Source organism: Erigeron canadensis, chromosome 5 (genome assembly GCF_010389155.1).
Source record: "Erigeron canadensis isolate Cc75 chromosome 5, C_canadensis_v1, whole genome shotgun sequence".
In the NCBI taxonomy this organism is placed as follows: Eukaryota; Viridiplantae; Streptophyta; class Magnoliopsida; order Asterales; family Asteraceae; genus Erigeron; species Erigeron canadensis.
The window spans coordinates 20,576,320-20,590,920 of NC_057765.1; the positions used below are offsets into that span (position 1 = coordinate 20,576,320).

General features: G+C 36.0%; 1 protein-coding gene across 1 annotated transcript; it reads left to right on the top strand.

The window, feature by feature from the left end:
* The first annotated feature begins 4,611 nt into the window (after positions 1–4,611).
* Positions 4,612–5,652, top strand: LOC122601335. Its single transcript, XM_043774102.1, has one exon. It carries the CDS (start codon positions 4,612–4,614, stop codon positions 5,650–5,652), a length of 1,041 nt encoding a protein of 346 aa, XP_043630037.1.
* Positions 5,653–14,601: the final 8,949 nt, after the last annotated feature.

Consider the following 14,601-nt stretch of genomic DNA (forward strand, 5'->3'; position numbering starts at 1 on the left):
ATATATATATATATATATCAATCATATTAATATACATATACACTGATAGTGAAAACTGGAAAACTTGGCAAAACACACTGTGATATGAATTTAACACAATGTGTTTTAATTGTGTTTTATAAAAACACATTGTGTCTTTATTGTGTAATCTAAAAGCACATTGTGTTAAGTCTTAAATCACAATGTGTTTTTGATAGCGCGTGAAAATCAGAAAATTGTTCAAACACACTATGATATGAACTTAACACAATGTGTTTTCTAAAAACACATTAAAAACATATTGTGTTAAATTCAGATCATAATGTGTTTTGACCAGTTTTCTAGTTTTTATGAAAATTTTAGTTTTCAAATGATCACAATCCTACGATGATATATACTTATAGTTTTCTATGAAATGAATTACCGAATGACAATTTTATTGATCAACCCTTCTATAATGAGGACACAATGGCGACAGAAAGATCACACCACCATAGTGACAGTTAGACTAATTTTCACCACAAAATAGTAAACACTACTAGAGGTGCTTGACTTATTAACATTTAGCAATTTAGGTAGTCAAAGTATACTTGCTCACAACATCTTCTTCGGTAATAACCATTGCAATCAGATATTGTTAAATAAATTAGTGATTAGATATTTAGATGTCCTTACTATATATTAACGTTACCGAAGAGCATCAGGTACGGTAAAACAATACAGGACCATCAAAAACATCAACTCAATGGCAAATCAGATTTTATCATTTCATCAGTTTTACGCTGTTATGGACGCCGAATGATGCAAAACGCAGAACATCATTTTTTTTCATCATTATTATCTAACTTTATAAATTACATAAATTATTTTTATAAAATTTTTTTATTTAATTATTAAATGAAAACATTAATAACGAAAATAAAAACATTGAGAACTTAAAACTTCAGATTTAAAAAAAACGAAAAGTTATTTATCCTACGTTTTGTAACTTTGTTCCTACTTATACTTTTGTTTAATGTGCCTATGTGAACTTCAAACGAGCCATGTTAATTTATTTGAACTGTTTTAAATAAAACTATCACGGTATCCGCGTAATGCGATGGTGGTTATGGCAGCGACAGTGTTGTGATGGGGGCGACTGTTGGTGGTAGAGGCGGGGACAAGTGGTGTAAATAATTGATGTAAAAATAATTGATATAAAAAATTAATAGAGATATTTTACTAATCTATCAAACCTCGATTGTTTGTAGATCAAGTTGTTCAATAATACGAATTTAGGAGTGTATAGTTTCCTAATAGGATACGAAAATCTAGTAAATGATTATTTGATTATAATCTTAGAATACGTATAATAGGGATAAATATCAAACAAATTAAATTATGACCCAAAATTCATAATAGGGTCATATTGGGTCTTCCACTTAGGGATTTGGGTGATAGAGGTGGGTTATTTTGAGAACCATCAAAAAAAAAAAAACCGCGAGAACCAATCCTGGCCATTGATTTTGATCTTGATGATATTTAATTTTCTCTCTCCTCATTTTCATCCAATTCATTCAAATGGTTTTATCTCACAAACCGTACATCGTTAAACGAAAAAAAAAGCATGTGTAGGACATCCTATACATGTGCAGGACATGTGTAGGGTATACATCATACACATCCTACACATGTGTAGGTTATACATCCTACACATGTGTAGGATTATCGCTAAAAAAAAAAATTAAAAAATAAAATCGAAATTTAAAAGTTTGTCAAAAGTATATCAAGTCGCATCTCTAATGAAAGAGGACGAAATTTTAAGACTACCCATGGTTTTTTTTTCGTCTAACAATGCACGGTTTGTGAGATAAAACGTTTTGAAAAATTTGGATGAAAGTGATGAGAGAGAAAAAAGGAGATGAGATGTGTGGCCCATATTTGTTCTCGCGTTCTTTTTTTTTATGGTTCTCAAAATAACTTTCCTCTTGGGTGATAATGAATTATATAACTTTCTCAGACGGGTTATAATGGATCATGAAAAAAAGTAAAAACTTGGATTATAGTTAGAATAAATAACTTATTAACCAATCAAATTGCTCAATTTTATTAAATTGACTATCGCTTATGTCATCATTTAGATTAACTATAAATTAAAAATCCTAATAATCATTATCCAAATATATTATTATATTGGTATTTATATTATTTTACAGAAAAAGTCTCATTAATTTATATTTTTTTGTTTTCCATCAATAATTTACACTTTTTCACCCTAAATATTTAATTTATATTTATTTTTAGCCATCAATTTCAGAATTTTTTTTTTTAATTTATTTAAAACGTTACAAAAAGTATTTATATTTAAATATTTAAAGTTACAATTGTCACTCAAATCAAAAGTCCTAATTGTTGTCAAACAATATGAAAACAATCCTTATTGTTATCTAATTATCATAGGAGAGTGATTGTGTAACACCCCAATATTTTAAGGTAAAAGAAAATTAACCCTTTTCATAGTTTTGGCATTAAATTAATTTCCTAGTATTTTGTTTTGAGATAAGGGGTTAATTTAGTTGGAACTTTAGTGGCTAGCGAGTATTAAACCCATTAAAATTGAAATGGGACGTGGCCTTCGGGGAAGAAAAGCCAGCCACTTAGTCTTATGACTCATGTTTTTCCCACTCATTCTTTCAACCTACGTCTCACTAATTCATCTCTCAATCCATCAAAATTCATGCAATTAAGGTTTCAAAACTCAAATTAAAGAATTTCAATCCTGGAACAATAACAACAATCACCACCAACTGAATAAGAAATTGAAAATTTGAGGGTTGTATGGAAGGGTGGTGGCTGAAATTTTAAGAAGAAAATGGGGGAAGAATGGTGATTGAAAGCCCTAACTCTTGTCTCTCATTCTTGAGGTATTAATTTTCTATAACCCTAGTTCTATTTTGTTATTGAAAATTAGGGTTCTTGATTCTAGAATTTGGGGATTTTTGTTATTGATATGTTCAAGTAGAACCCTAACTAAATTTGATTGATAAATGGATATTTTGATTGAAAGAGATGTTGTTAATGAAAATCCCCCTTGGTAAGAATCTTATATCTTGTGGTGTTTGGCTAGAAATTATGAAATAAAGCTCTTTTATGAAAATTTGAATTGATGAAAAAATGTTGAGTGGCCAAACACCATAGTGTTAGAATCGATGCATGTAAAAAGTTTCATGTAAGGCAATTGAGTCATGGAACTCATAGATGGTATGTGTTTATTCTTGTATAGGTATTGAAGATTGAATTGTTGAATTTGTAGTCTTATTGTGTCAAGTAGCCAAGTTTGAGATGAGTGTATATGCATATAATCATGTTCTTGTTATTTGAGGTCATAGGTGGGTAAATTCCTATGACCCATTTGTTTGATTGATTGTGCGAACTAGTAGGTGGGTAAATTCCTACTAGTCATATTGTATGTAAGAGCTAGTAGGTGGGTAAATTCCTACTAGCCAAATTATCCATGGCCATGTTGAAAAATGAATGTATGTTGTTTGAATTGTATGAAAAGGCTAGCTTGCTAGGCTTATATGGTGCTTGATGCACGAAGTTGGAATGACATGATTATGATTGTATGTGTATGCATTCACTAAGCGTAGCTTATATTTTAGTGTTTACCTCTCTTATAGGAGTTGGTAGTAGCAAGAGCAAGGAGGTTGTAGAGTGAAGTTCAAGTGAAGTCTTTTGCCATCTCAAAGGTTGGCATTTTGGGTAATTTGGGTAAAACATCCCTTTAGTACCTTTTAGCTCTTGATACATGTTATTTTTGGTTAAACATGTCTATTTTGGTATAAAACCTGTGATAAGGTCAAGTTTTTAGCTATTTGGATTGTATATGGTATTGTAAGCATCTAGTAGGTCAATTACTCGGGTAAGTGACCCGTTTCGTTGTACATTGATTTTTTGGTCGAACAATGGTTGTAATTATCATATATCATGTCAAATACTTGTTTGAAATCTGAAATGTAGTGTTATAAAGCTTAGAATTGTGTTTGGAAAGATTACAAGTTGAGTCAAGTGTCAAATTGGGTCTTTTTGTTTTTCAGCCCTAATATGTGGCACATATAGAAAATGTATGTGACACATTTTAGGTTCTGTTCGGATTTGGGTCATTTGTGTGGCACATTCACTATGGATGTGGCACATGGAAAACTAAAAGTCAGGATATGTGGCACATGAAATTTGGCATGTGGCACATGTATATAAGCATGTGGCACACAAAAAAAAAAAAAAAAAAATATCTTATAACTTTTATATTATCATACACGGAGTTTGGTCGTTACATTTTTGATATCAAAGCCATGGTTCAAGGGATTTAGGTTTCGATCTTTTAGTTAAGATGCCTAGACTTGAACCATAGGAAAATTTGACTTTGACCTTAGGTTTGGATGTTTCATGTTTGAGAGTTGAAGTTTTCGTAAGATTGGTTTAAAATGAAATAGTTTATGATAATAATACAGCCGGCCTATTATAGATCATAAGCTATTATGTTTTAAATTAAACTTACTAAATACGGAAATGATCGGACATGAAGGTTTGGGGGTATAAGAGCCTAATTAGTGAATGAAGTGTGTTATTGATAAGCTTCTCGAATTGTGTAGTATGGCTTCATCTCAAGATGAAGACGGATCGAGTCATGGCAAGAACAAAAGTGTGTCGATTGAGGAACTAAGTCATGATTACATTAGTGAGCAAATCGGGAAGGCTTTGGAGAATTTTTCTCCATTTATCGTTAAAAAGTTAAACGAGACCCTTGAGGGCGCAATGAGTGATACTATCACCATCAAGATAAGGGAAGAAGTTGCCTCCGCGGTACAAGTAGAATTTGATAAACGATTCCCAAAAGAAAAAGTACCGGAAAATCAAGACGCTGAGGAACATCCGAAGCCTAAGAATGAGAAGCCTTATGATCTTAAGAGCTTCACCATTGTTAACCCACCCAAATACAATGGGGATCCCGACCCAATTGTGCGCACAAGATGGATAAACGAGGTTGAGGGAGCCTTCCGCATCACAAAGACTCCACTGGAAGATAAGACCTTGTATGGGTCAAGCTTGTTATGTGATAGGGCTAAGTTGTGGTGGGATGGTGAAATTGTCAAGAAGGGTGAGGAAGCAACGGTAGGAATGGAATGGGCTGATTTCAAAGTAGCCTTCTTTAAAGAGTTTCGATCAGAAGCCGATGTGACTAGGCTTAGGAGCGAGTTCATGAATGACTCACAAAGTACTTTGAATGTTAATGAGTTTCGGGTACAATTTCTGGACAAAGCTCAATTTTGTCTGGAATATTTGAAAGATGATCGGTTGTTAAAGGAGCATTTTTATCGCAAACTTCGCAAAAACATTCGAGAGAAGATTACGTTACTTCAAATCGAATCGTTTACACAATTGGTTGATGTGGCTAGGTGGCATGAGGTTGAACAAGGCATGCCGGATGATGAGACCTCCAAGAGAAAGACGGAACAAAGTAACTCTCCAAACAAGAAGTTCCGGTCTAGTGGTAGTTCGGGGGGTGGTTCGAATAGGAAAAACATTCCCACTTGCAATAATTGTGGGAAACATCATTTCGGAGTTTGTTTATTACCATCAAAGAAAGGATGTTTCAATTGTGGCCAACCGAGTCACATTGGCCGAGATTGTTAGTTCTCTCCAAGCAAGCCTACCGTGTGTTTCAAATGCTTCAATGAAGGACACATGAAGAGTGCTTGCCCTTTGTTGATGGAGGAAGAAAGGAAAGCCGAAGCAAGAAAGGCTAATGAAAGAAAGTTGGCGAAACAAGTAGGGAATCCGAGGGGAAGATCGTTCCAAATCTCAGTAGCTCAAGCTAAAGAATCCACCGATGTCGTGTCAGGTACCTTTCTAGTTCATGACACACCCACTAAGATTTTATTTGATTCCGGAGCAAATCGTTCCTTTGTTGCTACTCGATTCACTAATTGCATCCCTTTACAATTGTCTTTTCTTGAACCCCCTTTGTTGGTGGAGGTAGCGGGTGATCAAACCTACATGATTAAAAATGTGTATCTAGGTTGTAGTTTAACCATCAATTTTGAAATTTTCAAAGCTAATCTTATTCCGATGGGTTTGGGAGAATTGGATGTGATTTTGGGTATGGATTGGCTTGGCCAACATAAGGAAAATATTTGTTGTACCGATAAAAGTGTTCACCTCAAAGCTCCTAACGGTAGGGATATGGTCATTTACGGTGAAAGAAATCAAGACTCATTGCCCTTGTGCACCTTTGCTCGAGCCCGTCGACTTATCTCTCGAGGGTGCAAATCTTTTCTAGCTCATGTTGTTTATTCCAATAAGGAATCTAAATCGATGTCCGAAATTCCTATTGTGAACGAGTTTGTAGATGTTTTCCCCGATGATTTACCGGGTCTCCCTCCCGAAAGGCAAATTGATTTCAAAATAGACCTCATTCCGGGTGCTACACCTATTGCCAAGGCTCCTCATCGTCTCGCTCCAACCGAAATGCAAGAGATAATGGATCAACTCCAAGAACTACTTGATAAGGGTTTTATTCGCCCAAGTAGTTCACCTTGGGGTGCTCCCGTCTTGTTTTTTAAGAAGAAAGACGGTAGTTTACGTATGTGCATTGACTATCGTGAACTCAATAAGGTTACTATCAAAAACAAGTACCCTTTGCCGCGTATTGATGATCTTTTTGATCAACTTCAAGGAGCTTCTTATTTCTCAAAGATTGATCTTCGATCGGGGTACCATCAACTTAAAATTTGTGAAGAAGACATCCCAAAAACCGCATTTAGGACTCTATATGGCCATTATGAATTCATGGTCATGCCTTTTGGCTTGACAAATGCTCCGGCGGCCTTCATGGATCTTATGAATCGTGTATGTCGTCCTTTCCTTGATAAATCCGTTATCGTTTTCATTGACGACATTTTGATCTATTCGAAGTGTCCATCCGATCATGAGAAACATCTCCGTGAAGTCCTTGAGACCCTTCGCCGTGAGAAGTTATATGCTAAATTCTCGAAATGTGAATTTTGGTTGCGGGAAGTGCAATTTCTCGGTCATGTTGTTAATCAAGATGGAATTAAAGTCGATCCGTCGAAAATAAGTGCCATCATGAAGTGGGAATTTCCTAAGTCCCTAACAGAAATTCGTAGTTTTCTTGGTTTGGCGGGTTATTACCGTCGGTTCATTCAAGATTTTTCCAAGTTGGCTTCACCTCTTACAAAATTGACTCGAAAGAACGAGAAGTTTGATTGGAAAGGTGAACAAGAAGGTGCGTTTCAATCTCTAAAAGAAAAGTTGAGCCAAGCACCTATTCTTACTTTGCCGGATGGAGTTGAAGATTTCTCGGTGTATTGTGATGCCTCGTTCAATAGTCTTGGTTGTGTTCTTATGCAAAAGGGGCGAGTTATCGCTTATGCATCAAGACAATTAAAAACTCATGAGAAGTCCTATCCCGTCCATGATTTGGAGCTTGCGGCGGTTGTTTTTGCATTGAAGATTTGGCATCATTACTTGTATGGCGTTAAATTTTCCACATATTTCGATCATAAGAGCCTCAAGTATTTCTTTGAGCAACGTGATCTTAATAATCGTCAATGGAGGTGGTTAGACTTATTGAAAGATTATGATTGTGAAATCTTGTATCACCCCGGGAAGGCCAATGTGGTAGCCGACGCCTTGAGTAGAAAAAGCTCTCACTTTACAATCCGTGTTTCACCTCTTTGGGTAATGCTTACAAACGATTTCTTCGAACGAATAAGGGAAGCTCAAGAAAAACCTTGAAACGCGACCCCAAACAAGAGAGAACTAAAGGGAAATTGCAACATCTCTCTAAGGACTCTCGTGGTCTCATGGTTCGTTATGGGAGATTTTGGATTCCATTCTCGTGAACGATGAAGAAAGTTCTTCTTGATGAAGCACATAAGTCCAAGTACTCTATCCACCCCGGCGCAACGAAGATGTATCAAGATTTGAAGGTCGATTATTGGTGGTCGGGCATGAAACGTGACATTGTCAAGTATGTGGAAAAGTGTTTGACTTGTTTACAAGTTAAGACGGAGCATCAAAAGCCGTATAGGAAGCTCCAACCACTTGATATACCACAATGGAAATGGGAGCACTTGACTATGGACTTCATTACCAAACTCCCTAAGACGCCCAAACATCAATTTGATTCCATTTGGGTGATTGTAGATCGGTTAACGAAAAGTGCCTTGTTTTTGCCCATTCGTGAGTCATCATCTTCCGAAGTTTTAGCCGATTTATATGTGAAAGAAGTTGTAGCTCGGCATGGCATCCCCGTCTCTATTGTTTCGGATAGAGATACTCGATTTACCTCCCATTTTTGGAGGAAGTTTCATGAAGATATGGGTACTAAGTTACATTTTAGTACCGCATATCACCCGCAAACGGACGGTCAAAGCGAAAGAACCATCCAAACATTGGAAGATATGTTACGAGCATGCATTATTGATTTTGGAGGACCATGGGATGCATACTTACCTTTGGCAGAATTTTCATGCAATAATAGCTACCATTCTAGTATGAAGATGCCACCGTACGAAATGCTTTATGGTAGAAGATGTCGAACTCCCATTGGTTGGGGAGAAGTGGGCCAACGGGAATTAGGAGGAATCGATGTCGTTCTTGAGACTACGCAAAAGATAGACGAGATTCGTGAAAGACTTAAAGCGGCTCAAGATAGACAAAAATCGAATGCCGATGTTAGGAGACGGCCCATTGAGTTTATGGTTGGTGATCGGGTTATGTTAAAGGTGTCTCCATGGAAAGGCTTGTTACGATTTCGCAAGCGTGGAAAGTTGAGTCCACGATTCATAGGCCCGTTTCGCATTGTAGCCCGTGTTGGCAAAATGGCATACCAATTGGAGTTGCCCGAAGAGCTATCTCGCATTCATAACACTTTTCATGTGTCACAACTCCGAAAATGCCTTGTTGATGATGCAACGTGTGTTTCCTTAAATGAAATCGAGCTAGACAAAAAGTTAACTTATGTCGAGGAACCGGTTGCCATAGTTGAAGAGGAGTTGAGAAGGATAAACAATCAGACGGTACGCACCTTCAAGGTACAATGGAAGCATCATAAAAGTTCCGAGTATAAGTGGGAAACCGAGCAGGACATGTTGGTGTACTATCCGTCCTTGCACATGGAATGGATCACGGGGACGTGATCGATTCTAAGTGGGGGAGATTTGTAACACCCCAATATTTTAAGGTAAAAGAAAATTAACCCTTTTCATAGTTTTGGCATTAAATTAATTTCCTAGTATTTTGTTTTGAGATAAGGGGTTAATTTAGTTGGAACTTTAGTGGCTAGCGGGTATTAAACCCATTAAAATTGAAATGGGACGTGGCCTTCAGGGAAGAAAAGCCAGCCACTTAGTCTTATGACTCATGTTTTTTTCACTCATTCTTTTAGCCTACTTCTCACTAATTCATCTCTCAATCCATCAAAATTCATGCAATTAAGGTTTCAAAACTCAAATTAAAGAATTTCAATCCTAGAACAATAACAACAATCACCACCAATTAAATAAGAAATTGAAAATTTGAGGGTTGTATGGAAGGATGGTGGCTGAAATTTTAAGAAGAAAATGGGGGAAGAATGGTGATTGAAAGCCCTAACTCTTGTCTCTCATTCTTGAGGTATTAATTTTCTATAACCCTAGTTCTATTTTGTTATTGAAAATTAGGGTTCTTGATTCTAGAATTTGGGGATTTTTGTTATTGATATGTTCAAGTAGAACCCTAACTAAATTTGATTGATAAATGGATATTTTGATTGAAAGAGATGTTGTTAATGAAAATCCCCCTTGGTAAGAATCTTATATCTTGTGGTGTTTGGCTAGAAATTATGAAATAAAGCACTTTCATGAGAATTTGAATTGATGGAAAAATGTTGAGTGGCCAAACACCATAGTGTTAGAATCGATGCAAGCAAATAGTTTCATGTAAGGCAATCGAGTCATGGAACTCATAGATGGTATGTGTTTATTCTTGTATAGGTATTGAAGATTGAATTGTTGAATTTGTAGTCTTATTGTGTCAAGTAGCCAAGTTTGAGGTGAGTGTATATGCATATAATCATGTTCTTGTTATTTGAGGTCATAGGTGGGTAAATTCCTATGACCCATTTGTTTGATTGATTGTACGAACTAGTAGGTGGGTAAATTCCTACTAGTCATATTGTATGTAAAAGCTAGTAGGTGGGTAAATTCCTACTAGCCAAATTATCCATGACCATGTTGAAAAATGAATGTATGTTGTTTGAATTGTATGAAAAGGCTAGCTTGCTAGGCTTATATGGTGCTTGATGCACAAAGTTGGAATGACATGATTATGATTGTATGTGTATGCATTCACTAAGCGTAGCTTATATTTTAGTGTTTAACTCTCTTATAGGAGTTGGTAGTAGCAAGAGCAAGGAGGTTGTAGAGTGAAGTTCAAGTGAAGTCTTTTGCCATCTCAAAGGTTGACATTTTGGGTAATTTGGGTAGAACATCCCTTTGGTACCTTTTGGCTCTTGATACATGTTATTTTTAGTTAAACATGTCTATTTTGGTATAAAACCTGTGATAAGGTCAAGTTTTTAGCTATTTGAATTGTATATGGTATTGTAAGCATCTAGTAGGTCAATGACTCGGGTAAGCGACCCGTTTCGTTGTACATTGATTTTTTGGTCGAACAATGGTTGTAATTATCATATATCATGTCAAATACTTGTTTGAAATCTGAAATGTAGTGTTATGAAGCTTAGAATTGTGTTTGGAAAGATTACAAGTTGAGTCAAGTGTCAAATTGGGTCTTTTTATTTTTCAGCCCTAATATGTGGCACGTACAGAAAATGTATGTGACACATTTTAGGTTCTGTTCGGATTTGGGTCATTTGTGTGGCACAATCACTATGGATGTGGCACATGGAAAACTGAAAGTCAGGATATGTGGCACATGAAATTTGGCATGTGGCACATATTTGCTTCTGTTCTGGTTTTAACTCAAAAATGTGGCACATGTATATAAGCATGTGGCACACCTGAGCAAAAAAAAAAAAAATAATAAAAAAAATCTTATAACTTTTATATTATTATACACGGAGTTTGGTCGTTACAGATTGAAAACAAACATATTCATGTTATGGGTCGTATCATGATCAAACACATATACTTAAATGTCAAGTACAAGATCACAAGTATGTTTATATTTTAATTCTTAATAATCTTTCATAATAATATCACATTATGAGTACAATTAGTTTCAAAAAATTATATAATAGAGAAACTATTGTAACATGTGCCTTGTGGATTGACAACGACAAACAATCCTATCAATATGTATCATCTAATAATGACAGTGACGAACATATGGTTATTGTACTACAACTTGCAAAGTATACCACTTACAAACGTATATTTTCAAAATTATAAGTTTTTATGAATTAAATGTATGAATATCTAATATTGATAATATCGTAAACCCCGTGTCCTGTGTCGGACACGGGTCTAAAATCTAGTCTAGTAACTATAACTACTATTGAACATAATTTAATTAAATTAAATTGAAGTATAATAAACATAGAACGACTTACCTTTTGAAAACTTAATTCAATAACAACTATATAATTAAATAGTATGTATATATTATATAAAAAATTATATATAATAAAAGAAATTGTATAATTAAGCTCATATTTAAAATGACCCGTTTTGACCCGGATCCATTTTGACCTGGACCGTTTTGACCCGGATCCATTTTGACCCGGACTGTTTTGACCCGTTTCTCAAATTACCCGTTTTGATCCAGACCCGTTTTGACCCGGATCCGTTTTGACCTGTCACCCAACCCGATCCGACCCAGACATTTTGCCACCTCTAATTAAATATATCAAAAAAATTTAGTTTAGACAACGATTGTTATATTTGTAAAACGTATAAAACTAATTTATTATTATTTCATTAGATATCAATTTATCAATCTATCATCATCATCAATCTTAATCTTAATCTTAATCTTAATCTTAATAATAATATTATTATAATAATAATAATAATAATAATAATAATAATAATAATAATAATAATAATATAAGACAGTTGAACTAATAACTTATTAACCAATCAAATCGCTCGATTTCATTAAACTGACTCTCACTTATGTCATCATTTAGATAAAGTATAAACTAAAAATTATAATAATCATTATCCAAATATATTATTATATTAGTATTTTTATTAATAATTTTTAGAAAAATTCTAATATTTCGGACAATTCTTCATGCTCTCCAGATGCCGCTGGAGAGCGCCAGTTTATAGCTTAAACTGGACCTAACAAATTCCCCCTAATTGTCCTGAAATATTGCCAACTATTTTCAAACTTGTTTCTATACAAGTATAAGTTTGAAATACTTGAGTTTGATAAAAACCTATTAAGTTTCCAAGACATTCTTATAGATCATCAAATGTCTTGGGTTTAGTTTTAATTGTTTGTAGATCTTATCAGATATCTAACTTGTGAGTTACAATCTAGCAACTTGTATATACACAACTTTACAATGAAGTTACAAGAAAGTAAATAAAATTACAAGCAGATAGATAGAAGGAAAACTTAAACAGATGGTCCTTCGCCAGTTTTCCTTCTTTTGGCAACTAATGAAATTGGTTGTTTGTCTTCAAGATCAAGGCCTAATCTTTCTTCAATGTTTTCCTTGAACTTGATCAGATTTTGCAGTACATATTCTCAGCCTTTTTCAACCTTGTTCTTCCTCTGCCTCCCTTCCAGCAATCCCAACATCTCTACATGCTCTAAATGACCTTACTGATGGACATCAGGGTTCTTAGTTGTTCTTTTGGGTCCACCAAAGTATTATACCTCAACAACAAAATGTTTGGCACCAGGCTTGATCGATACTTTTACATCAGTGATCTTACCTTTATTGTGCCTTCGACGCTGTACATCAGATAAATATGTGCGAGCCTCTGATTCATTTGTCAGCTTAATCTTGCTCGTGCTCAGTTTTTGAGTAGCAGCTCGAATATCATCAATGGTGGGTTCAGATGGTTCTACCCAAGTCCTCAGATTTGCATCTCTTGATAAGGCTTTCTGTTTTCTTCCTTTGGACTTGGGTGGAGTCAATACTTTGCTGACCACCTTCTTTACCTGTTCAATCCTTTTGAGAATCCTTTCTGACCTTATCTCTTTGGCCTTCTCCACCGATACATTCAAACACTTGGCATCAAGTCCAGCCTCATCATCTTGATAGTGTTTGTCCAGTTCTACTTCAAGCATTTCCTTCAGTGCATTGACAATCCTTGGATCTTCATTGATTTTCTTGTATTCCACCAATGTCAAGCCAAGGAGTTGAGCGTCAGTTACATCAACAAGAGGGGTTGGAAGATTTTTCCTTGATTCAAATTGATTTGCCTTCATTTGTTTCTTCCTTTCCTTGACCAGATACCCCACCCTTGCTAATTTCTGACTTTCGCTTTCAGTAACTAGAGGCAATTGATCAACATTGCCAGTTTCCAACATGGGTGCATCGGTGGCAGGTTCCATAAAGTCATCAGTTGCAATGGCCTTTCCGTTATCCACATTCTCCCTCACCACATCATCAAAGGATTCAATCACCTGCTCACCAGCCTCAGTACTGGTAGCAACGACCATCTCCTTCCTTGCACCTGAAGTTTCAACAAGAGTGCGAGGGGCACGAACAGACCTTTCCCCCTTGGCAGCATCTAGTCCATGCCTAATGGCTTCAAAATCGGCATGACTGGAGGGCAAGCGATCTAGAGGCTGCCACGATTGCATGGTCTTGCACTCTTTGAAGACTCCACATAGCATGCGAACTGTCATCCACAGATGATTGATCTCTTGTGACTGATTCATTACATTTCCACTTGTTTGTTCTTGACTCTTTAAAATTTGTTTAAGTATGGAGAGATCATCTGGAGAGAGCCAAGTTGCATGGACTTCCTCAACCACTTCCTGCACAACCTCTTTTCCTTTACCAACTTCAGTGGTCAGATTTGATATTGCTGTTGAGTGATCAGATACTTTGCTGGCCAGTGTATCAAGACTGCACCTCAACCGATCGATCTCAGATGTTAAGGGAGTGAGATCAACCTGGGGCGCTGCAATCTTGGTGATCTCAGACATCACCTTTTCAATTAAACTTTTCTCACTGGCAGCCAAAGTTTCTTCAATCTTGAGACCCACTGAAGAGGCCAACTGACTTCCAAGCTCAGTCACATCCAGGCCAGGTTTGTTACATAATTCTTGCACCTGCCTTTCCAAGTTCTTAATATCAACCTCTGATGATCTGACAGTATTGTTCAGCAGGTTGGTTATTGAAGATGTGACTCCAGATTGAGTCAGTGCGAATGCCTCCCTTAAAGATGTTGCCAGTTGGTTAGAGGATTCCACTAACTCATTAAGCTTGCCAAACACCAAGTACTCATTGGCTGAGAACTTGTTTATCCCCAGGTCAACCACTTTGACATTCTGCATATGATCCTTTTGGTACCAGGAGAGGGACTTGGTGTTTTTGTCCAGTGTCTTTTGAATCTCCTCAACCCTCGTGAGAAGGTTCGAGAGATC